Raw genomic sequence first — 21,372 nt, 5'->3', positions numbered from 1 at the left:
AGATTGACCACTCAGATCCATGTTGTAGCTTATCCCCAGACCTGTCCCTTGCCTTTTGTCCTTTTGTACAGTATCCCTGACCTGGTTAATCAACCAGGTTTGCCTTGCCTAGGGGTGTTGCCAACACTCAGCTGTCTGCTGTGCTCAGCCCTTGCAACACAGAGCCCCTTTGGTGAGGGTACTGTTTTCTTGACTGAGCTCCTGACTTGCCTGCCCTTAAGGAGCAGCCAGCCTTTGCTTCTCCCAGAGATGTAGCTCATTTTCCCTTAAGTCCTGCACAGTGCTGTGTGCTCTCCCTCTCTGGAGCGCAGTGTTTGGATGTTGACCTCAGCTCTGCTTCCAACTTTTATCTTCTCACAGTTTCTCTTGCATCTTTCTTATAAACAGATCCCACTTCAGAGTGATTTAGAAAACACTTGTTTTATCGCCTTGAAGACACCATTGACTGGAATATTTGAGCTAAAGTTACAACAGAGTTGTCTGTTATCTGCTGAGTTGCAGATAAGCTGTCCTGTTGACACAATGCTTCTTTGAAAGAAATACCATATGCGTTCATTTGGCACAGTCTAGTGGAGTCTGCTATGCAAAGGAGCAGGGAGGACTTTCTCTCCATGCCCCATGGGGCTCATGTTCCCTCTGCATCGAGCAGTCCTGTTGTGAGCAGTGGGCCAACAGCAGTTCACCAGCCAGCCCTGGCACAGGCAACCTGAGACCTTCAATTTCTCACCTCCAATGGCCTCTGACACAAGGTGGCTCATGGGAGCTCCTAAATCACCCACTTCCCTCCCCTGCCTACACAGAACGGAAGTATAACCGTTCTGCCTGGGGTCCTTCTTCTCAGGGTAACCTGGGCTTTCCTCCACCTATGGACTTGGAATTGCTGCTTTTATGCTTCTCTCAAACTAAAGAAGGCTAAGGGCAAGGGGATTGGGATGTTCAGACTCTAACCAAGCAAGAAGGGGTGAGATGTAAGGGTGCAGATGGAATTTGATCCAAGGAGCCCTTATCTCAGAGAGGGCTGGATGCCAGTGTCCATCCAGACCTCCAAGCTGCATTAATTGACATGGGTTCCTGCAGTATGGAAAGTTCGGTTGGAGCCTCAGCTTTATTGTTTGGTGTGCACACTGGATTTAAAGCTGTGACAAGAAGACAACAGATCTGGTCTATACACTGCTGAAAACAGTGCTTGTCTGCCAGGAGAAAAAAGCAGAAGGGCCATATCTTTAAACTCTTAGAATTGGCTTGACAAAGTGATAGAGTTGTCTGCATCTTCTGGCCTAAAAGGCAGCTCTCCCAAACCACCTGTTTTGAGAGCATTTTGCCACAGGGCAACATTACTGGGGCTGGGGGCTCTGAAAGGCTTTGCCAGGCCAAAGATAGGGTTTTGGAAGGAGAATGGAAAAGGGAACCACAGGCACCTGTTTGTCACCTGGAGCCATGCTCTCTGCTTAGCCCATGCAGGTTGTGGTGCCTTGGGACATTCTGTATGCAACAACTTCTGGCTGCTGGACACTGGCTCCAGCCCAATGACTTAACTAATTGATCCTGAAACCTGCCAGTGGAGAGTTAGCAAGCAGGAAGGTCTCTTGAAGATGTGTACTCATTTTTCCAAGGTCTCCTTTGAAACTGGACAAATGGAAACCTAACCTCCCTTCCCTTGATAGTCTGTGTCCTTAAAAAGCTGGCTCTCTCCACTTGAGTTTGATCATGGCTCTCCAGAAATTGTTCCAAATGGGCAATTCACATGTAGTGTTTGTGTAGCTGAAAGAGTCAATAACTGAAATCCCTCCTTATGGAGGGGATTATTTTGTACTTCTCTGGATGGAAGGGCATGACTCCCTCCCTCCAGTGAGCTTACTTATGCTGTCATGCGATCTGAAAGCTGCTTGAGTCACAGTCAGTAAGTGTCTACTGTAAGTGTCTACTAGTACCTCTACAAATAACAACTGTGACCACAAGTGGGTGCAGTACCTATAAAGTCACCATGCAACACTTGGCATGGGAGGCTGCATCATTGAGTTCCTGCTCTCTGCTCAGCTGTGCTTTTGTGATGGGTGAGTTACCTTCCCAGAGGCACACTGCATTCATATGTGGTGCTGGGCTCAAATGAGACCTGCACAGGGTGAGTATACAAAGGCGCAAGATTACTGTCAGGACAGCAACCATGATCTTGCCTGGGTGATACAAGGCCAGGCACCAAGGTAGCAGAAGGAATACAAAACCAAAGCACCAGACAACACACATTCATGGTGCCAGATTATGCTTTTTCCAGGCTACCTATGTCCTGTATTCCCCTGTCCTGTCAGAGGAGGTTACTGAATTCCAACCTGTTTCTTTTCCTTCCTGGTCGATACATGTGGCACTTACGGATGCTCAGGGGTCCTTCCCCAGGCATGACTGGCATCTCCCCCAGTACTGAGCTGGTGCAGGGCTTAGGGGTGTGCCGGTGGCCAGCAACAGAGGGGTTAGGCTCATGTCAGTGTGTGGGACCAGGAGACTTCCTCCTGTCTGCTTGGGTGGTGGTACGTGTACAGTAGGACCCATCCTCTGGATCTGGGTCCTGTGATTCTGCCTTCTCTGGTCAGGGCTTTCTGGGGGACATTGGCAGGGGCTGGGAGGGCTGCTCAGGGATCCTGACAGTGCTGGGCCTTCCCATCCCCAGGGCTCCAGGCTGGGACACGCCTGCTCCACAGGAACCTTGTCATCCTGCCTGTGGTGATGGTGATGCTTCTCTGTGTGAGTGCAGGCCCAGCAGTACCCACTGCCAGCTCCCGGACTGGTAAGTATGGATGGACTAGACTGGGGGCAATTGCTGGGCACCAAGGCAGGAAAGTATATGCTTGGCTCAGCACTGACCCATGGGTCTGCTAAGTGCCAGATAGGCCACGATGCAGTCAGGCTTAGGCACAACACAACAACTCCTCATGCACACTAACCCCTGGACCATATCTTGTAAGATAAGAAGCCTGACACTCATTAAGCCAGCCTAGAACCCTTGGTGGCTTCAGGCTGAAACCAAGGTGTTTCTGCCTAAACATTGTAACTTGGCAGGATTGCTCTGCAGTGCTTTTTTCTTTTTACACCTCAGCTCCATCAGAGATCCTCCCAGCACATTATCTATCTATCTATCTATCTATCTATCTATCTATCTATCTATCTATCTATCCATCCATCCATCCATCCATCCATCCACTTATTTTTGTAGCTCTTGTTGATTAGGAGTCTTCCCTTCCTTCTTGAAGGGAGGGTAACATTCCATGCAAGACCTTTATGCCCAAGATAAGCAGAATTTCGAAGGCTGAATCTGAAGTATCCACAGAAAGTTGCCCATCATCAGAAACAAAACAAGAAAAACAAATTAGATGGCAAACTAGTTTGGCAAGTTAATAATGACAGATCAGTCCTGCTAACAGATAAACTGCAACAAGCTGGGGGAAGACATCTCCATCAGATCTAGGTAAAACTTCTTAGTTCTTAGTCTTCTTTTGCAATGCCATGACCTCCAGGGAAAACATAATTTTTCACACGTCCTCATCCAGTGGAGCATTTTGCACACTTCTGATCTTTGCAGGAACTGCAGCTCAATATTTTAAGGGCTCAGTGTGCAGGTCAGCTATGCTTCTAAGATGTGACTGGTATCTGGAAGATTTTCTTCCCCCTCCCTTCTTGTACAGATGCATCAGCAGGATCCAAATGAAATATCAAGTCATGAGCAATAGATCCCAGGGCATATCTATTAGATCTAATAGATCCCAGCCAGTGGAAGCACCTATGCGGATTAGACCACAGATAAAAACAGCCCTTTTTGTTCTGGGTCCTTGCTCTCTGTTGTTGGAGCTCCTTGTTGTCCTGACGGACTCATATGGCCCTCCTCTTTCCCACCCTACTCTCTGTTTACCACAGCTGCTTTTGCAGGTTTCCCCGCCGACTGCAGCCATCTCCGCAAGACCAGCCCCAGTGGGGTGTATGTCATCCAGCCAGCAAAGTCTCCCCCACGGGTGGTGTGGTGCGACATGGACACCGAAGGAAAGGGCTGGACTGTTGTCCAGAGAAACTCTCATGACACTGAGCTCACTTGGAAGCAATCCTGGACCACATACAAGTATGGCTTTGGGAATGTGCAGGGTGATCACTGGCTGGGCACCGAGTACCTGCACCTGCTCACACAGCAAGGCACCTACAAGGTCCGCTTCGTTGTGCGGAATAAAGCCAATGTCACCCATTATGCTGAATATGACATCTTCAGGGTGGAGAGCGAAGCCACTGGATACCCACTGAGGCTGGGTCGGTTTTCTGGTGATGGGGATGACTATCTGACCAGCTACTATCCCAAGAAGGGGGGAATACATGACAACATGAAGTTCAGCACAACCGACAGAGATCAGGACCAGTACAGTGGGAACTGTGCCAGCAGCTACGGGGGCTGGTGGTATGACAGATGCCAGAATGTCCTGCTCAATGCCAAAAACCACATCCTCTGGCCAGGATTCTGCGACAGTGGTGACTGCGCATCCTCCCTCATCCTGGTCAAACCCACAGATGTGTGTTATCTGTATTGAAGGGGCCAGCCTCCCAGGAGGCTGCAGGAATGCAGTGTCCTGTTCCTGTGCCTGCCAGCAACTCTGTACCAACCCTAGTGCTTGTCCTGCACTGCCTGCAGCTCCTGCACTGTAATCAGCTGAAACACCACAGCTCTGGGGCTCAGGAGCCATCTCCTGGAGCCCTGGGCATGTGGGCAGCTTTACCCAGTGCTACTATGCTGGCCAGCACTGAAACAGGGGCACTGGTTTGGGGTGGATGAAGGAGAGAAGTGCAAGTTCCATTCCCTGTGCAATCCCTGCTTTGCTCAGACCCTGCTCACTCCTCAGGCCCCATCAGCCCCTCAACTCTGCTAACCATGGTGGAAGAAATCAGCTACAATAAACCCTGGAGCCAGACTTCACTGCCTTCTCTCTCCCTGTTGCGTCAGAAATGTGTGTGTGTGTGTGGGGATGGTTTTGTCTAGTCCTTCAGGATGGTCGACCTGGGGGATAGTGGGTGCATTATGATCCCCATAGATCCCCTCCTAGGCAAGAATATACACCTGCCTAAGGAATTCCAAATTTCCCATGAACGTAGAGAGCACATCACATGTTCCCCAGGCCTAGCATGGTGGCTGCTCATTTCAAGATGATTTTTTTCAGGCAGTGGAGTCAGCCGTGAAGCTGATTTTCCTTCTCTGCTGAGCCAGTGAAGAGCTGGTGTGCTTTGCAGAGCTTTTGTGTTGATGTTTCTCTTTTTATGAAATGCTTGAATGTTCCTCATTGAAAGGTCTGAGGGCAATTCTCCCTGCTACTGACTCTCCCCAGCATCAGCCTGTAACATAAACTTTTGTCCCTCTGATGTGGTTGTTGTACACAGCTAGGTACAGCTGTTGTACCTAGCTGTTGTTCTGTCTGTGGTTTGGTTCTCAGGTCTCTGGATGCTTCCAATGACTTGTTCCAGCCACTGTGCACAAGACTGTGGCTGTAAGGCTCTAAGGCTTATTATTGTATCAGTCAACAGGGCCAGCAAAGCCCATGGTATCACAAAACCCTTGCCCCACATCTGCCCCTGTCCGTGGCTGGGTGGTTGTTCCATGCTGGGAATGGGAAGACAGGCACACACACACAAACACCAATTGGGTTGTGGTGCATATGGTGGGCTCTCTAAGAGCATGAGGGGAGGACAGGTGGCATGGGTAAGTCAGTCCCATTGTACTGCAGAGGGTGAATGTGGCCATGGATCTCCTTTGCAATGGAGGAAAGTTTGAACTTAAGGCCTGAAAGAAGCCACTGCTCTCCTGTGTCTTTGAAATAAAAGCTGAGCTCTGGGAAGGTTTGCAATTGTGAACTCTGAACAGCTTGGACTCTCAGGCCAAGATCTCTGCATGAGTTCTCAAGGCAGTCAGCAGAGCTATGGCTGCACTGTGTTTCTGAGGTGGCAGCACAGGCACTGTGCTGTCCTGGAGTCATTGGTGGGCCTGCAGCCCCCATGTATGGGAAGATGAACACATGAGGGTGGTGCTGGCTGAGAAAGAATCACAGAATCATAGAATTGCTTGGGTTTGAAGGGACTTTAAAGATCATCTAACTCCAACCCCACTGCCACAGGCAAGGATGTCACCCACTAGATCAGTTTGGTCAAGACCCCATCCACGCTGGCCTTGAACACCTCCAGGGATGGGGCATCCACAACTTTTCTTGGCAACCTGTTCCAGTTCCTCACTACCCTTACAGTGAAGAATTTCCTCTTAATGTCTAGTCAAAATTTATCCTCTTTTTGTTTAAGATCATTTCCCCTTGTCCTATCGTTATCTACCCAAGTAAAGAGTCCTTCTCCATCTTTTTTATAAGACCCCTTTAATTATTGAAAGGTCTCAATGAGGTCTTCCTGGAGCCTCATCTTCTTCAGGCTGAATATGCTCAGCTCCCTCAGCTTTTCTTCACAGGAGAGGAGCTCCAGCCCTCTTATCATCTTTGTAGCCCTCCTCTGGACTCACTCTAACAGGTCCACATCTTTCTTGTGCTTGGGCCCCAAATCTGGACACAGTACTCCAGGTGGGACCTCATGAGTGAATGAGTTTTTTACCCAGTTTGTACTCCTGTCTGGGATTGCCCCAGCCCCAGCTGCAGCATCTTGTACTTACACTTGTTGAACTTACACTCATTCAGTTCACATGGGTCCACTTCTCCAGCCTGTCTGGGTCCCTTTGAATGGCATCTATCTTTGAATGACCTTCTATTGTATCAACTGCACCACTCAGCTTGGTGTCATCTGCAAACTTGCTGAGGGTACACTCGATCCCATCATCTATGTCATTCATGAAGATATTGAAAAGCACCAGTGCCAAGACAGATCCCCAGGGGACGCCACTCATCACCTGTCTCCACCTGGACATAGAGCCATTGACCACCACTCTCCGGGTGTGGCCATTGAGCCAATTCCTTATCTACCAGATGGTCCACCCATCAAATCCATTTCTCTCCAATTTAGAGACCAGGATGTCATGTGGGACTGTGTCAAAGGCTTTACAGAAGTCCAAGTAGATGTCATTGGTCAGTCTTCCCTTTGTTGACTAATGCAGTCATTCCATCATAGAAGGCCAGCAAATTGGTCAGGCATGATTTACCCTTGGTGAAGTCATGCTGGCTGTCCCACATCACCTCCTTGTACTGCATGTGCCTTAACACTGCCTCCAGGAGGATTGGTTCCAGGATTCTTCCCAGGCACAGAGGTGAGGCTCACTGGTCTGTAGTTCCCTGGGACTTTCTTTCTACCCTTTTTAAAAATGAGTGATGTTTCCCATTTTCCGTCACTGGCAACTTTGTCTGAGTGCCATGATTTTTCAAATATGATGGAGAGTGGCTTGGTGACTACATCAGCCAATTCCCTCAGGACCCTGGGATGGATGTCATCAGGGCCCATAGACTTGTAGTTGTTAAGTTGCGTCAGGAGGTCCTGAACTTGCTCTTTGCTTAGAGTGGGAGGAACTCTGCTCCGCTGGCCCTTCCTAGAGGTTTGGGGACATGAGAGATGTGGGAAGCCTGACCACTAGTCAAGACTGAGGCAAAGAAGTTAAGTACCTCTGCCTTCTCTCCACATCTGTTGTTACCAGTTCTCAGTCTTCATTGTCAGGATTTCATCAATGTCAGGACCATCTTCATCTTCATTGATGTCAGGACCATCATTCACAAACCTGACAAGGCAAGATGATGCTGGCCTGGCAGCCCTGTTTAGGTCTCCAGGTCAACATGGGTATGGCTGAACTGAGATGGTGCTTCCTCCCACCCTCACCTCTAGCTGTTGGCCATGCGGTACTGCATCCCCTTTTTGAAAGATCCATACCTTGAAACTCAGCTCTCTTAAGTGCAGGTTTTATTTTTAATTCCCCATTTGAATCTTGTGAAAAATTTCTCTTTTGCTTTCTTACTGCACCAGGAGCCCCCTGGCAGAAGCAGGCATCAGATGAAGGACATTTTCATGTCTGTGCAGGTTCTGAAAATAATTTTATTCTGCAAGATGAACACAGACTACAGCAGAGGTATGGCCTGCCTGGCCTCAGAGCACCTTAGGACAGGTTACTGAGTAATGAATTATATTCTTCTGCTTAAGTCAGTGGTCATCATGCCTAATTTCAAAGGAGAAAGAGAATAAGCTCTTGCTGGATCAGGAGGGTTTTATAACAGTTTTCTCCCCAGAAGCAGCACACTTGGAAACTGAATTGTTTATAAAGTCTTATTCTACTAATGATCCTAAAAATGTATCACAGGTGATAGGCCATAGATAAAGCAGGGAACATCACTACTTTTCAGGAGAAGAGCAAAAGAAAAGAGGTTTGGATATGCTGGAACACCCCTATTCATCCCCAGCCCCCCAGACAATAAAGAGTAGACCAGCAGAGCACAGATCTGGCCATGTCCAGTGCAGAAGAATGCTAGTGGTATGGAGCTGGTTTGATGAGGATAAGGGAGGATTTGCAGTCCCCTTTACACAGGCTACCCCATGTCATGCCACCCTTGAAATTCAGCCGTACAGAATAACATGCTGAGTACCACCACCCACCCCCAGAGTAGGATGCACAGTTCTTTCTTGAAGTGTCTTGATCCATGTCTTTTGTGGAGAATTTCATGTTGTTGTGCACATTACTAGGATTGTCTGAGTCCATGCCATCCCCTGCTGTCCCTGTGTAGGAGCCCAGCCGCAGCTGGTAGCCATGAGACTCATCATCTAGACTGAAGAAGTTGTAGTCTGCAAACTTGATGTTGTTTGAGGCATCCCAGATGACAAATCTGACCTGGTAGACTTTCTGCTTGGTGATCTGATGGATGTACTCGGTGCCCAGCCAGTACTCACTGTGCACGTTCCCAAAGCCGTATTTATAGGTGCTCCAGGACTCAGCCCAGGTGACAGCTGTGTCTTTCTGGTTCCTCTGGATGACCGTCCAGCCCCCATTTGTCACATTCATTTCACAGTACACCTTGATGGGGTGGAGACCTGTGGGCTGGATTATGTAGACACCACTGGGGCTGCCAGAGACAAGCTCGTTGCAGTCTTTGGGCCAACCTGGGATAGGAGAGAGAGTACTTTACTAAAAACCTGTGCAAGAGAACAAGACCACACCTCACACTATGGCAGGATGGACACGTGGCCAGAATACCCTGGAGATGCTCAGTTGTCCCAGTCCTTAAAGGTCAATTTGCTTTGCTGGAAGTGAGAGTGGGTTGACCTCAGCCCTTTGCTCATTTTCTCTAACAGGATACCTAATAGAAAGGCCCTAGTGCAAAAGGCTACCAACGTAGCCTACTGGGCTACGCTGGTATCAGGCCTGGAGACTGATAGGGACACTGGTGGGCTCCTCTGGGTCTCCTGAAAAAGAGGCTGTGTAGCTAAAACGGGGTCATACTGGGCAGGGAGGTGAAGAAGAACTTGTCTCTGCCAGCAACTTAGGGAACTGAGGAATGGCCCTTTCTTGCACACATACACCTTCATCATTGTGCATGGTGTATGTGCACACACACACAGAGTACTGCAGCCTACACTGGGTATGCTTCCTCACATCCACCGCCCTTTATCCTGGAGCAGGGTCAGGGCTAGGGATGATATAAGGCTCTTCTCCAGATAGAGCTGGCAGTACATGAGCACACAACACTGGATCCACCCTGTGCTGGCTGGTGTGATCTCCCCTTGTCTTCAACTCACTTCGTTTAGGATTGCACTCTCCCAATGCAGTTAAGGTTGTCCTACAAGATGAGCAGAAATCTCCTCAAATAAGCAAAGCCTGAGGCTTATGCTGCCTCTCTGCATCCTGCCTACCAGTATATACTATGGACGAGTTTTATGGATCTGAGGCACTGTCACACACTTTCCCCCATGTGTTACTTTATCAAGCAATCACTGATTGAGAGCACTGGTTGTGCCACCTGGGCTGGCCCAGACCAAAGAACTGAAATGGGATTGGTGAGAGCACTGTGATGCCCATGGGATGCTACTTACTGGTTTTCTTCAGAGCACTTGCTGAAGTGTTGGTGAGAGTTTTCTTGAAGATGGTTAGGGTTTGTATAGGCATGGACAGACCTGGGGCAGCCAAGACCAGAACACAAGCAAGAGGTAGAAGGCACTGTGTTACTAGGAAGGGAAAAGATGTAGAAAAGATGAAAAGTGACCCTCCCTCCACAGAAGTGATAAATCCCGTAGCTCCAGCACTGCACAGTGTATCATGACCATCTGAGATGCTGGAATGCACCAAGTATGCTTGTAGCATCAGACAGGTCTGTGCAAGCTGGAGAGCATGCCAAAAGGCCTCATCTCTTTTACCCAATGGGTAGGTATCCTTGCCTTTTTTTCCTTTGCCAGCTCTCAAAAAGCCATGTATGTGACGGTCTCAGTTGGAGCAAAGCACCCAACAGCTAAATGAGCCAAGTTCTCACAGGGAAACATTCCTAGCCTGCAAAACAGGGAACTGGCTGGGGGGCTGGGGTGAGTCAGACAGCGGGGTGCTGGTATATGAAGGGATGTCAGGTGAGCAATGCCCTAAGAGGGCACTGGTGTCACCATGCACTGATTTGTGCAAGGAACAGTGCACAGACTGTTTCCCTGTTGTTGGGCTGCCCTATCGCTGCTTCCAGCAAACGGGCTGCTCCCATTGATGGCAAGGTGTGTCCCCCTTCCCAGTCCCTCACTCACCCATGGCGTCAGTGTAGGAATGTCTTCTGAAGCACAAAGATGTGGAGCTGCAGGTCTCACAGAGGCCTTTGTAGTGTCCTGTGCAGTGGGAGGGGTGAGTGGGTCCAACCCCTTCTCAGCTTTTCTCCTGGAGAAGGAAATCACACTGTTTTTTTTTTTTTTTTTTTTTTTTTCCACTTAGAAAACACAACCTGAGAAGAAGGTGACTGTGGTTCTTGGTACTTAGCTTTCTGAGCTGGAAAAAAAAAAACACCTGTGCCCGTAAGAGTCCTTGGAATGTTCTCTTCTGTGAGTGCTGTTCTCCTTGGATGAAATTTCTGTTGGGAGAAGTGTATCTGGGAGCTTTGAAGAGTGCTGCTCAGTAAATAAGCGATTGGATGACAGTCATCGTTCAGCATGGAAAGCAAACACTGAGGATGCCCCCACCCCCCACCATTTCAGCAAAGGTACTGCCAAGTCAAGTGGTTCTTGTTTATTGTGTTTTTATCAGGCCCAGCCTGGCTCTTGGTAAGGAATTTTCAGCAGCCTCAAGGCTCCCAGAGAGACTGGCTGTTGTGGGGCAGAATTTTGAAGTGTCCAATGGTCTCTGCACTGCATGACAGCAGGCAGAGGGGTGTGGTGGAGGTGGTCAGGGAAAAGCAGGTGAGCCCTCTATTCCCCAGTGGACAATGGTCCTGAGCTGCAAGGAGCCTGCTGAAAGAGATTCACAGAATTTCTAGGTTGGAAGAGACCTCAAGATCATCGAGTCCAGCCTCTGACCTAACACTAACAGTCCCCACTAAACCATATCCCTAAGCTCTACATCTAAACGTCTTTTAAAGACTTCCAGGGATGGTGACTCCACCACTTCCCTGGGCAGCCTGTTCCAATGTCTAGCAACCCTTTCGGTAAAGAAGTTCTTCCTAACATCCAACCTAAAACTCCCCTGGTGCAACTTTAGCCCTTTCCCCCTCGTCCTGTCACCAGGCACGTGGGAGAACAGACCAACCCCCACCTCGCTACAGCCTCCTTTAAGGTACCTGTAGAGAGCAATAAGGTGGCCCCTGAGCCTCCTTTTCTCCAGGCTGAACAACCCTGGCTCCCTCAGCCTCTCCTCATAGGACTTGTTCTCCAGACCCCTCACCAGCTTTGTTGCTTTTCTCTGGACTCGCTCAAGCACCTCCATGTCCTTCTTGTAGCAAGGGGCCCAAAACTGAACACAGTACTCAAGGTGCAGCCTCACCAGAGCCGAGTACAGGGGGACGATCACTTCCCTAGACCTGCTGGCCACACTGCTTCTTATACAAGCCAGGATGCCATTGGCCTTCTTGGCCACCTGAGCACACTGCTGGCTCATATTCAGCCGACTATCCACCAATACTCCCAGGTCCTTCTCCACCAGGCAGCTTTCCAACCAACAGAATCACAGAAAAGTTTGCTAGTTTGCTAGCTGCCAGTTGACTGGGACATCCCCTGATAGCCAGGACTGTTGATAAATGATGGAAAGTGGCTTGGTCAGCTTTTCTGCCAGTTCTCTCAGTACCCTTGGGTAGATCCCATCTGGCCCCATTGTGTACATCCAAGTGCTGTAGTAGGTCGCCAACCATTTCCTCATGGATTATGAAGGCCACATTCTGCTCCCTGTTCCCTTCCACGAGCTCAGGAGACTGGGTATCCAAAGAATAACTGGTCTTGCTGCTAAAGACTGAGGCAAAGAAGGCATTAAGCACCTTAGTGTTTTCCTCATCTCTTTGTCACTAAGTTCCTCCCTGTATCCAGTAAAGGATGGAGACTCTCTTTAGTCCTCCTTTTTGTGTTTATGTATTTATAAAAACATTTTTTGTTACCTTTAACAGCAGTAGTCAGATTGAGCTCCAGATGAACTTTGGCCTTTCTAATTTCATCCCTGCACAGCCTTGCAACATCCTTATAGTCCTCCTGAATGGCCCTCCCTCTTTTCCAGAGGTCATAAACCCTCTTTTTCTTCCTGAACTCTAGCCACAGATTTCTGTTCAGGTCTTCTGAGCCAGCTTGTCTTTGGGCACGTGGGGGCGGTCTGCTCCTGAGCCATTAAGATTTCCTTCTTGAAGAGTGCCCAGCCTTCCTGGACTCCTCTGCACTCCACACTCTGGACTCCTCCTTAGGTTCCTTACCTGGTCTGAAACTTGATCTTCTTCAGTAGTCAGTTCTTCATTCTCCTAGTGCCTGCCTTTGCCTTCTCCATATGGTCCTGAGGTGTCCTGGAACCCTCGGTGGTTTCTGAGTATGCCTGGCATTCTCTTTTCAGTCAGTCAAAAGCAATATTTTGCTTTTCCTTGGGGAAAAAAAAAAAAAAAAAAAAAGCTGTTGAAAACTATCTGAAACATTAGACCAGAAGCTGGTGAAGTGATAACTGGATTTCATGTTGAACCAGACTTCTTGTGAAGAAATACCTTTTCCAGAGCTTTTCCAGAGTGCCGGTTCAGGTGAAGGGACGGTGTTTGGAGTGCCTTAGCAGTGTTGACAGGTTATCATGAGAAAAATGAGCCCAAGCACAGGGCTAGGCCAACATGACATGCTTCTGGGCCCTAAGACAGCAGCTCTGTGCCACCAAGGGCCTGCAACATGCTCTGTGCTGGCATAGAGATCCCTGCTCTGCACTGCATCCTCTATGCACAAACTGTGGTTACTCACAGAGTGCTGGCACTGGTGTACTGAACCCTGATGGGATAAAAATCTACCACAGAGGGGACTGATTGCTACATGGGCAGTTGTCCAGACAATGCTGATCACTAACTGAGCTGCCTATTCATGTCTGCCAGAAAAGTGTTTGGCAATCAGGTGGTGAGGCGCATAGGCTGTCCTCTCTTCTCTACATCCTCCCCAACACCCCACACCTTCAAGGCTGTGCCAGGAATCTTTGCATGTCAAGAGGTTGCTGCAATAATTCCTATGCCACCTGTTAGGAAGCCAGAGGAGAAATTGATGTCTAATAACTAGAGCATTTCTGCCAATGTGATCCTTTCTTACATCAGAAAAAGGAAATTATTTGTTTAATACAGGCAAGAAAAAGGAGTATCTGCTGCCAGATATCATGAAGCAGCTGCAGGATGCCGACAAAGGCATCAGCACATGAGCTGTCGTTGTACTCAGGAGCATGTTCGCTCTCATGGGGCAGAAGAGGGATGGTCCCATCACTTTGCAGCTGGCTGAGAAGCTTATGACATCCTTTGATCATGCGAGGGCAACAGGAGAGCTGAAGGCTCTGTCTGTGAGTATGTGGGCATACCTGTGGTTTGTGCCTGATGCATGCCTGTGAATTGTGCCTTCCACTGGAGACATCTCCCTGGGTGTTGTCAGAAATATTTTACCCCATGTTTCTCAGACTGCTCTCTGTCCTGCCCTGGTTGTGCCTTTGGTGTCTCTGTCTTTGGTGTCCTCTGCTGTGGGGCTGCAGCAAACCGGTCTTCTTTCTGCCTTCAGCTGCTCCATTACATGTTGATTCCCTTCCATGCTTGCTGTGGCATGGGACAGAGACAAGAAAAGAGCCTGAGAGGTCTGAGAGTACGGGAGAGCCCATGTCCTATGTCTGTCTCTTCCTGTTACCCTCCATTTCTTGTGTATGTTCCTGTCATCAGTATTTAGGCTCAGAATAGCCCCTTCACACTACATGACTGTCCATCTGAGGGAAAATAGTGATTGAAAAGATTGCAATACTTTTTCATTATTTTTATAGCATTATTTTTATTTTTATTTATTTATTTTTATTTTTATTAGAAATATGAGATGCAGCCTTTAGGTGGCCCCGTTGTGTTATCAGATAGCTGCAAGACAAGAAATTCCTCGTTCCTTGCTCAGGACTGCTGTGCTGTCAATGTCCTGTTGCTCTGGAGGAATTCAGATGGGAATCCAGATGATGAAAGATTTTTTACCAATTATTTGAGACCATAAGAATCAAAAGGATATGGGCATACTCTTCTGAGTTTGTTGCCTGTTTTTTTCGTATCTTTATGGTAACTTTTGTTTGTAAGATAAACACGAATAGTAACAAAGGTATATATGACTAGAGTCACTCAAGCTGCACCTGATTAATAAAAAATGATATAAATTAGCTTAAGGGAGAGAGGGTGTTGGGGAAGATATCATTGTGAAGGAAAAGATAGTATCTTAAAAGATATCTTCTGACTTCTGGGATCAGTCGGTGGGCTGAGCCTCTCTTCCCCATTTTGGGATGACTTTTGGTAAGATTTGAACACGGTCATACCAAGTGCCTCCTCAGGAAACTTAGAAATTTCTATAGAGTTGCTTCATATCTTTTAACATGTTTGTAGCCAGGCTGTATTACTCATACTTTTGGTATTTGCAAATTGGTATTCAGACAGTGAATTTATCACTAGCAAACCAAAGAACCTGTGTATCTGTTGCGTTAATATTGCACTACTCATTAAATCTAGCTGTGATAGTTCTCACTGAATGTGACCAAACTCTTTCTAAGTGTGGCCGTGGTAGTTCATGGTATGTGACTAGACTGAGGGTGTATTACATTGTGAATTTGTAATCATGATAGTACAGTACCCTGAATGCAACCAGACTTATAACAGATAACAGGTAATAAATTATAATTTTGCAACAGAATCAAGTTCTCTACCCCTCCACACAGGAAGAGAGTTAGGGGAATGACCCAGGTGTCCTAGTGCAACAAGAGCAGCTGCAAATATTTCAATTCTCAGGATTTGATCCATGTATCAAGCTCCTGTGGTGTAAATCCAGGTAAATCTGAACTCTCCTTGGGGTCCCTGTTGTCTGGGTCTTTGGGATGCCTGGGAGTCACAGGGGAGGCTCTGGAGGTTTCCGGAAACACCACCAAGAGGCCCTGGGAGGAGGAAGGAAGAATGGAGAAAGAGTAAGAGGCCCTATATCACCATTTTTTTTTTGGGGGGTGGGGGGGGGGAAGGGGATCATGGGGCAGCTGGGGATACTGGGAACCACTGAGGTGACTCAGGATGAAAGTATGGGGTCTTGGGGGGTCTTGGGCAGCTAGTCCCCCAAATGTAAATTGGGGGGGGTGGAGGGGAGGAGGAGGGGGCAAAGGGATTATGGGAGTTCTGGGGAAAATGGGTGAAAGTGACTGGGTCTCAGGGGCAATTAGGGAGACCTAAGTCTGGGGGAAGCAAGAAGGCAAAGTGGTCTGAGGTAGTCCTGGGCAAGTAAGGAGTCCCAGAATGGGCCTGAGGATGATGGGAGTTCCAGGGGAAAATATGAATGATGCCCTGTCAGTTTATGAGTCACAACAGTCTATGCCTCCGCCCCCACACACACCCTCCCCCTTCTTCTTCACATTTGTAGGGATTCCTGCTTAGGGACTGGGAGATCAGGGGGATTCAGGAATACTGTGCTGGTCTGTGAGGGTCTCCAGAAGCATGGTGATTTTGAGGGTTGAGTTTATAAGGTTAGGAGTACTCACACCAGTAGCAGCACTAGCCCCATGAAGCCAAGTGCCAGCCCCAGCTCCAGTGACACTGTGGGCTGCAAGGGGGTCCTGCTGTGGGGCCAGCGCAGCACAGCTCTGAACTGGGCCTGGAGTCCCTGCTCTGCCTCCACACTTCCCCCTGATACTGTGGGGATGCAGGGACCTAGGGTCAAAGGGTACTCCTCCCCAGGAAACAGGTGCTCTGGCAGCCCCTACTCCAGTCACAGACATAACAGCCCTCACGGACCCAGGCATCTGAGGGTTCCTGCCCCACTCCACATGCTCCATTGCCCCTGAGAGGAGGCAGGCATCGGGGAACACCTGCTCCACTCCAACCTCTCTACCATGGATCCAAATATTCAGGCTCACACACACCCCAGTTCCTCTCCTTTTGAACCAGGTGTCTGGGGGTCCTGCTCCATCCCACACTACTCATTGCCCTTGGGAGACTCAGGTTTCTGTGCGTACCATTGAGGTAGAAGTACTTGCGGGCCAGGGTCTCAGATGGGGCCCCCAGGCGACAGGCAATGGTTCCTAGAGTGGGGTCCTGGAGGGTCAGGCTGGGAGGTTCCCCCAAACTCTCCTGCAGTTCCTCAAACAGTGCTAGGTCCTGTGTGCGTATCTGGACATGGGGGAACATGTCAACATTGCCTCGTCCATCGGGATCATACAATAGCACATGTGCTGTGCAAAGGCATCTGTGTCATGTGCATGCTTGTCATGTCCCCCTTATGCTCCTTGTGCCCTTTGTCTCATGCATGTGCATCGCACCTTGTCCCCCACATGCTCTTCGTGCCTTTGTGTGTACCACACAGGGATGCATAAGCACAACATATGCACAAGTTACTTCCTTCACGAGTGGACAGGAATCTGTACACACAACTGCCCTACCTCCTGCTCACTCACCCTTCATATGGGTGCTAGCTTGCTTCCATCCTGTGCATACTCTCACACATGCTATTATAGCACATTTATATCTACAGTATAAGCAATACTTCCATCTATTGATAGTTCTCATGCCAAGCACAGAAGTGGTCTTGCTATGCCCACTCCTCTCATGAATGTCTATACATACTCTTGCACATGCATAAGCTACTCACATCCTTTGCAAACATCCAGGTAATGGGCAGGTCTGGAGGGACAGCAAAGGGCACATCACAGTGCAATGTGATGGCTTCATCCTCATGGACCCACACATCTTGAACTGGGAACATTGGCAGGCATGTTAACTCACATATGCTCATGCATTCACAGAAATATTTGCACTCCTCTATGAATGCACGTGCTTATACATTCACAGTAGGCATGGACTGGCATGTATCCTAGAACATTCTCACGCACTCATGATGGACTTAGCAGGCATGCCCACGTATCAGAAAGGAAGGTTGTCCCAAGAGCCCTTGAGGCACCCAGCTCTGGGGTAGTTCTTAGTCCAGTCTGGATGATCTGGGTTGAAAATGGCTCCCCTACCTGGGCAGTCCAGGGGGAACTGGCAGTCCACAAGGCGGCAGGTTGCACACTGGAAGATGCGGGCAGCTGGCTGGTACCCTGGGAGGGAGATGTTTGGTGGCCCCAGAGAGATAGGAGGTGTAATAGGAGAAAGGGGGTAACAAGCCAGAGGGATAGGCACTCACCACAGGGGGGGATGCAGGCTGGAGCTGGTGGGGGAAAGCATAGTTAAACTTGAGATCATTAGGGGTCCATATCCCTGTGATGAGCTCAGCCCTTGTCCAGCCCTGGTCTGGCAACCCTGGAGGCATCTCCAGGAAGGGTATGCCCAGGGTGGGAATCCCAGGGGTATAGATGTCCAGGGGAGGGGGAGTGTCAGTCCCTGGCATGGGAAAGCTGGGGTGGGAGTCCCAAGGTTCACCCAGGTGGGAGTCCTGAGTGGGGATCCCTGCTGGGCCCATACCTTCTTCCAGCTGGCTCAGCTTCACCCAGATTATATTGATGGCTTCCTGCAGAGACACCTCAAAAGGCTCTGGAGGCTCCCAGATGTCCAGGTGAGACAATGTTCCTCTCCCCAGTCCCCCAATCTCAACCCCACACTCCTCCACCCCCAACTCCCCAGATTCCCTTTACAACACATCTGGATCCAATATACCCATCCTGGAGTTTCATGCATCCCTAAATATCCCCTTAAAGCCCCGGACTCTCTATATGCTGAAGCTTCTATGTCCTCAGGATTCCCCAAATATCCCTTCACACCACCCCAGACCTCCATAAATCTCATAGTCCCAAATCCCCATTCATGTCCTCCATATCCCATCCCTCATGCCCTTATCCTCTCACGTCTCATCCCCATACATGTTGCTGCTTACTTATTTCCTTCTGCTTCTCCAGAAAATGCAGGGCATCCATGATGATCTCCCGAAGTGCCTCACGCTGACTTGACCCTGAGACCAGTACAAGGCACTGGGACCTCTACAGGGTCAGGATTGGAGGTTCAGGGATGGAGAGGGTTCCACTAAGGGCTGGGATCCTGATCAGGGTTTAGGGGTTCTGGGAAGGGTCAGGTATCCCTGGGGATCCCCAAGCTCTTGAGTAGGGCTGGGAGTTGATGGAATTCCCTAGTGTGTTCCTTCCTGGTCAGGGCTGGGTGATCATCAGTGTTGAGGCAAGGCTGGGAATCCCAGAGATACTTGGGGTCCAGGTCATAGTTGGGGGAGTGTCAGACAGAGTCGAGAGGTGCTGGAAGATGGTCCCTGGGGTCCAAGTCAGGACTGGGGAGACCTTGGCATGGTTGAAGGTCCCCAGGATGCTTGTCTAAGTGGGGTTCCTCTTTAGGAAAAGGGTCCCCAGCTACCAAGGTTCCTGTTCAGTGTCAGAGTGAGGGCCTTGGTTTATGAGGGAATCCACTGAGGGCTCTGGGATCCTGTTCAGGGTGGAGATCTCCACTGAGATGGTTGTTCCTAGGGTGCCAGTCAGGATGGGGGTACCCAGGGAGGTGGGTGTCCCCAGGGGTCCTACCACGCACCTACAGTGACAGGGGCAAGTGGCACAGAAGCCTCAGCAAGCGCCTCCAGGCAGTGTTGCTGCTGAGGGCCCTTGAGGGAGGTCCTGGTGATGTCATGGCAAAGACGGGTCCACTGCATGGGAGGCCCAAAGCAGAGCAGGCAGGGGTGAACCCCAGGAAGCCAGGGCACCAGGACTACCCACTGCCACAGGCCAGGTTCCACTGGTTGGATGACTGGGTGTCCAGGGAGCCAGGGGGCCAGCACCAGCAGGAGGGAAACCCACCACCACCCCATGTCCCCAAACCATAGCACCTATATGCCTAGGTCCCCGGGGAACAGGTGGGTTCCTGGATGAGGCCCAGCTGCTTGCGTCTCCAGGGAACACGAGGGTTCCTAGGTGGGGTCCTGGTGGTTGGGTTCCCTCCTTTGGGGAGGTCCCTATGGGGATTGGGGATACCCAGACATGTGTGTCCCCTGGGGTTTTGGGGATGCAGAAGGGGCTCCTAGTATCCTCATTTTGGTCTCCCCAAATTCTTCACCTTCATTCCCCACCAATCATTTTATTTGGTACCCCCAAATTACCTGTATTTGAATGTCTAATTCCCCCCACCTCATCTCCTATAATCTTATCCCTCAGCACCCTCAATCCAGTTGTTGTCAGTCTCCAAATCCCATCCTTTGGAAACCACTCAAGGGTTTCTCCTTATCCCATCTGATGAATACCTTCATACTCTTGTTTGCGATCACTGAAATAAGTATTCTTTGAGGTCACTGACCCCTTACGCTGTCCCCATCCCTTTCCCTGTCTCTGGTCTCTGCTTGGAGGGAATTCAGGTGTCCCAGATGAAATTTGGCAGCCAAGATGGGGCACAGGGGTAGAGGGCCCAATGTATATAGATCAAGATGGAGGTCTGTGGCAGAAGGTTATAGGGATGCCTGTATTCCTCTGCTCCATGCCCCAGTCCAGGCTGTCCTGTGATACATATTCCCTAAGACCAGGTTGATGCTGACCCTTTGGCAGCCAAAAAATGTTGCTATGCTGGTGAGCAGTGGGGTTGTCTTTCAAAGTGGGGGTGTGAGTCTGGGGAACTGGAGGGGAATTTGGTCTCCTGTAACCCCAGCTGGGATTTAGAGTTGCTCTGATGCCCGTTTACATGGCAAGGTTTTGGTAGCAGGGAGCTGCAGGGCTGGCCTCTGTGAGAAGAGCCCAGAAGCTGCCTCATATTGTAATACACCATAAATGTTTGTTCATTGTCTTTTGTATTATAAAAACAAGGAGTTCTGTTTGAGGAGCGGGAGTTGCGAAAGCTCCCTGCTGAAGTAAGGAGCTGTATAATGCTTGGCTAGACACTATGAAAATTCTTTTGCTTAATGTAACAGAAAAAGAGAATCCCCTCCCTTTCTGTCTTTCTGCATCTCAGTTGCCTCTTTTGTTCAAAGACACTGTTGCAAAGCTCATGTAACCACCTCCTGATAAGTTGCTAAACTAGTGTATCAACATCCTGCCTTCCTGTCTCAAAAGTTGAACCACAAGGCTGAGGAAGACTACGACCTTCATCTTCACGACCACCAGAGGGACAGAGACGGCCCCCTAGCAACAGTGTGCGCAGTCGCAGAATGTACTGGAATGTGCTGTGTAACCCCGGAATTACCAAGATATAAAAAGGGACCCTGGCAGGGGTGAGGTGTGTGCCGTTGGCGGAGCAGAGACTCCCCGGCCGCCCAGCACTGTTTTGCTTGCTGATTGCTTACTCAATAAATTCCTTTATATGATTAAAACAATAGTCTCTGAAAATTAATTAAGGGGGCAACTTATAACAAATTTGGTGCCGTGACTCGGATGAAGGCAATTTGATTGAAAAACCCATTGAAGGGGGCGCCCCACTGATTTCAGCGGCCTTCACTAGGACTACTTTCATTCAAATCCTTCACTGACGAATCCTAAATTCAGCAGCAAGCAAATAAAGCCGGCAACCCCTAGTAATCTTTGTGCACGAAGACTGAACGAAGACTCAGGAGTGAGTAAGTATAGGCTGGTGATCCGTTCGGTTGGGGTTGGGTATCCCAGAGTGTGGCGTTGTGAGATGTCCAAGAGGACGAAGTGAGTGTGGAGCCCTCGGTAGTGTGGTTCCCACATCCCGCGAGGGACTGGGCCACGAAAAGAGGGAAGCGATTTGTGTGTGTGTGTGAAGGCGCTCCGGAAGATGGGACAGAAGAAGAGTAAGCCTTCTGGTCCCATGGGTGGGGTAATGTCTGATGTTAGGTTACCCCCTGTTCCTCCAG

The 21,372-nt window shown here is 49.4% G+C and overlaps 3 protein-coding genes and 1 long non-coding RNA gene across 9 annotated transcripts; 2 read left to right on the top strand and 2 right to left on the bottom strand.

The window, feature by feature from the left end:
* The first annotated feature begins 1,889 nt into the window (after positions 1-1,889).
* Positions 1,890-4,937, top strand: LOC311421135 (fibrinogen-like protein 1-like protein). Of its 4 annotated transcripts, none has more exons than XM_084492705.1 (3): positions 1,890-2,054; positions 2,663-2,779; positions 3,916-4,937. In XM_084492705.1, the coding sequence occupies exons 1-3, from the start codon at positions 1,985-1,987 to the stop codon at positions 4,557-4,559; spliced, it is 831 nt and encodes a 276-aa protein (XP_084348831.1). In that variant the 5' UTR covers positions 1,890-1,984; the 3' UTR covers positions 4,560-4,937. The 4 variants fall into 4 exon arrangements, with proteins under 4 accessions (XP_084348831.1, XP_084348830.1, XP_084348832.1 ...); XM_084492704.1 differs by having other exon boundaries at positions 1,902-2,054; positions 3,904-4,937; XM_084492706.1 differs by having other exon boundaries at positions 1,988-2,122; positions 3,904-4,937.
* A 2,942-nt stretch (positions 4,938-7,879) lies between these two features.
* LOC311421137 (fibrinogen-like protein 1-like protein) lies at positions 7,880-10,931 on the bottom strand. 3 transcript variants are annotated; one of them, XM_084492709.1, is made up of 3 exons: positions 10,705-10,931; positions 10,015-10,146; positions 7,880-9,084 (listed from the first exon to the last, which is right to left on the bottom strand). In XM_084492709.1, the coding sequence occupies exons 1-3, from the start codon at positions 10,706-10,708 to the stop codon at positions 8,456-8,458; spliced, it is 765 nt and encodes a 254-aa protein (XP_084348835.1). In that variant the 5' UTR covers positions 10,709-10,931; the 3' UTR covers positions 7,880-8,455. The 3 variants fall into 3 exon arrangements, with proteins under 3 accessions (XP_084348835.1, XP_084348836.1, XP_084348837.1); XM_084492710.1 differs by having other exon boundaries at positions 10,015-10,095; positions 10,705-10,799; XM_084492711.1 differs by lacking the exon at positions 10,705-10,931 and adding an exon at positions 10,357-10,462 and having other exon boundaries at positions 10,015-10,095.
* Positions 10,932-15,786: 4,855 nt separating this feature from the next.
* Positions 15,787-20,612, bottom strand: SPACA6 (sperm acrosome associated 6). Its single transcript, XM_084492712.1, has 8 exons — positions 19,110-20,612; positions 18,454-18,528; positions 18,045-18,113; positions 17,767-17,790; positions 17,603-17,680; positions 17,233-17,336; positions 16,601-16,754; positions 15,787-16,277 (listed from the first exon to the last, which is right to left on the bottom strand). The coding sequence occupies exons 1-8, from the start codon at positions 19,381-19,383 to the stop codon at positions 16,123-16,125; spliced, it is 933 nt and encodes a 310-aa protein (XP_084348838.1). The 5' UTR covers positions 19,384-20,612; the 3' UTR covers positions 15,787-16,122.
* On the top strand, positions 17,519-20,868 carry LOC311421140. The gene is made up of 2 exons (XR_014684722.1): positions 17,519-18,135; positions 20,612-20,868. It is a non-coding gene; the product is annotated as an uncharacterized lncRNA (long non-coding RNA).
* The last annotated feature ends 504 nt before the right edge of the window (positions 20,869-21,372 follow it).

The sequence above is a fragment of the Aythya ferina genome, assembly GCF_964211825.1.
Source record: "Aythya ferina genome assembly, chromosome: 19".
In the NCBI taxonomy this organism is placed as follows: Eukaryota; Metazoa; Chordata; class Aves; order Anseriformes; family Anatidae; genus Aythya; species Aythya ferina.
This window is presented reverse-complemented; position numbering and strand designations above follow the sequence as displayed.

Excerpts from the sequence above, each read along its gene's own strand:
- LOC311421137 (XM_084492709.1), bottom strand. Across the intron at positions 9,085-10,014 it reads AAGTGCTCTGAAGAAAACCA|GTTGGCCCAAAGACTGCAAC; the intron begins GTAAGTAGCATC and ends CTCCTATCCCAG.
- LOC311421135 (XM_084492704.1), top strand. The coding sequence starts at position 1,985 with ATGCAACACTTGGCATGGGAGGCTGCATCATTGAGTTCCTGCTCTCTG. Across the intron at positions 2,055-2,662 it reads CAGCTGTGCTTTTGTGATGG|GGCTCCAGGCTGGGACACGC; the intron begins GTGAGTTACCTT and ends TCCCATCCCCAG. Across the intron at positions 2,780-3,903 it reads CACTGCCAGCTCCCGGACTG|CTGCTTTTGCAGGTTTCCCC; the intron begins GTAAGTATGGAT and ends TGTTTACCACAG.
- SPACA6 (XM_084492712.1), bottom strand. The coding sequence starts at position 19,383 with ATGGGGTGGTGGTGGGTTTCCCTCCTGCTGGTGCTGGCCCCCTGGCTC. Across the intron at positions 17,791-18,044 it reads GCTGAGCCAGCTGGAAGAAG|CTCCAGCCTGCATCCCCCCC; the intron begins GTATGGGCCCAG and ends TTCCCCCACCAG. Across the intron at positions 17,337-17,602 it reads GTTCCCCCTGGACTGCCCAG|TTCAAGATGTGTGGGTCCAT; the intron begins GTAGGGGAGCCA and ends CAATGTTCCCAG.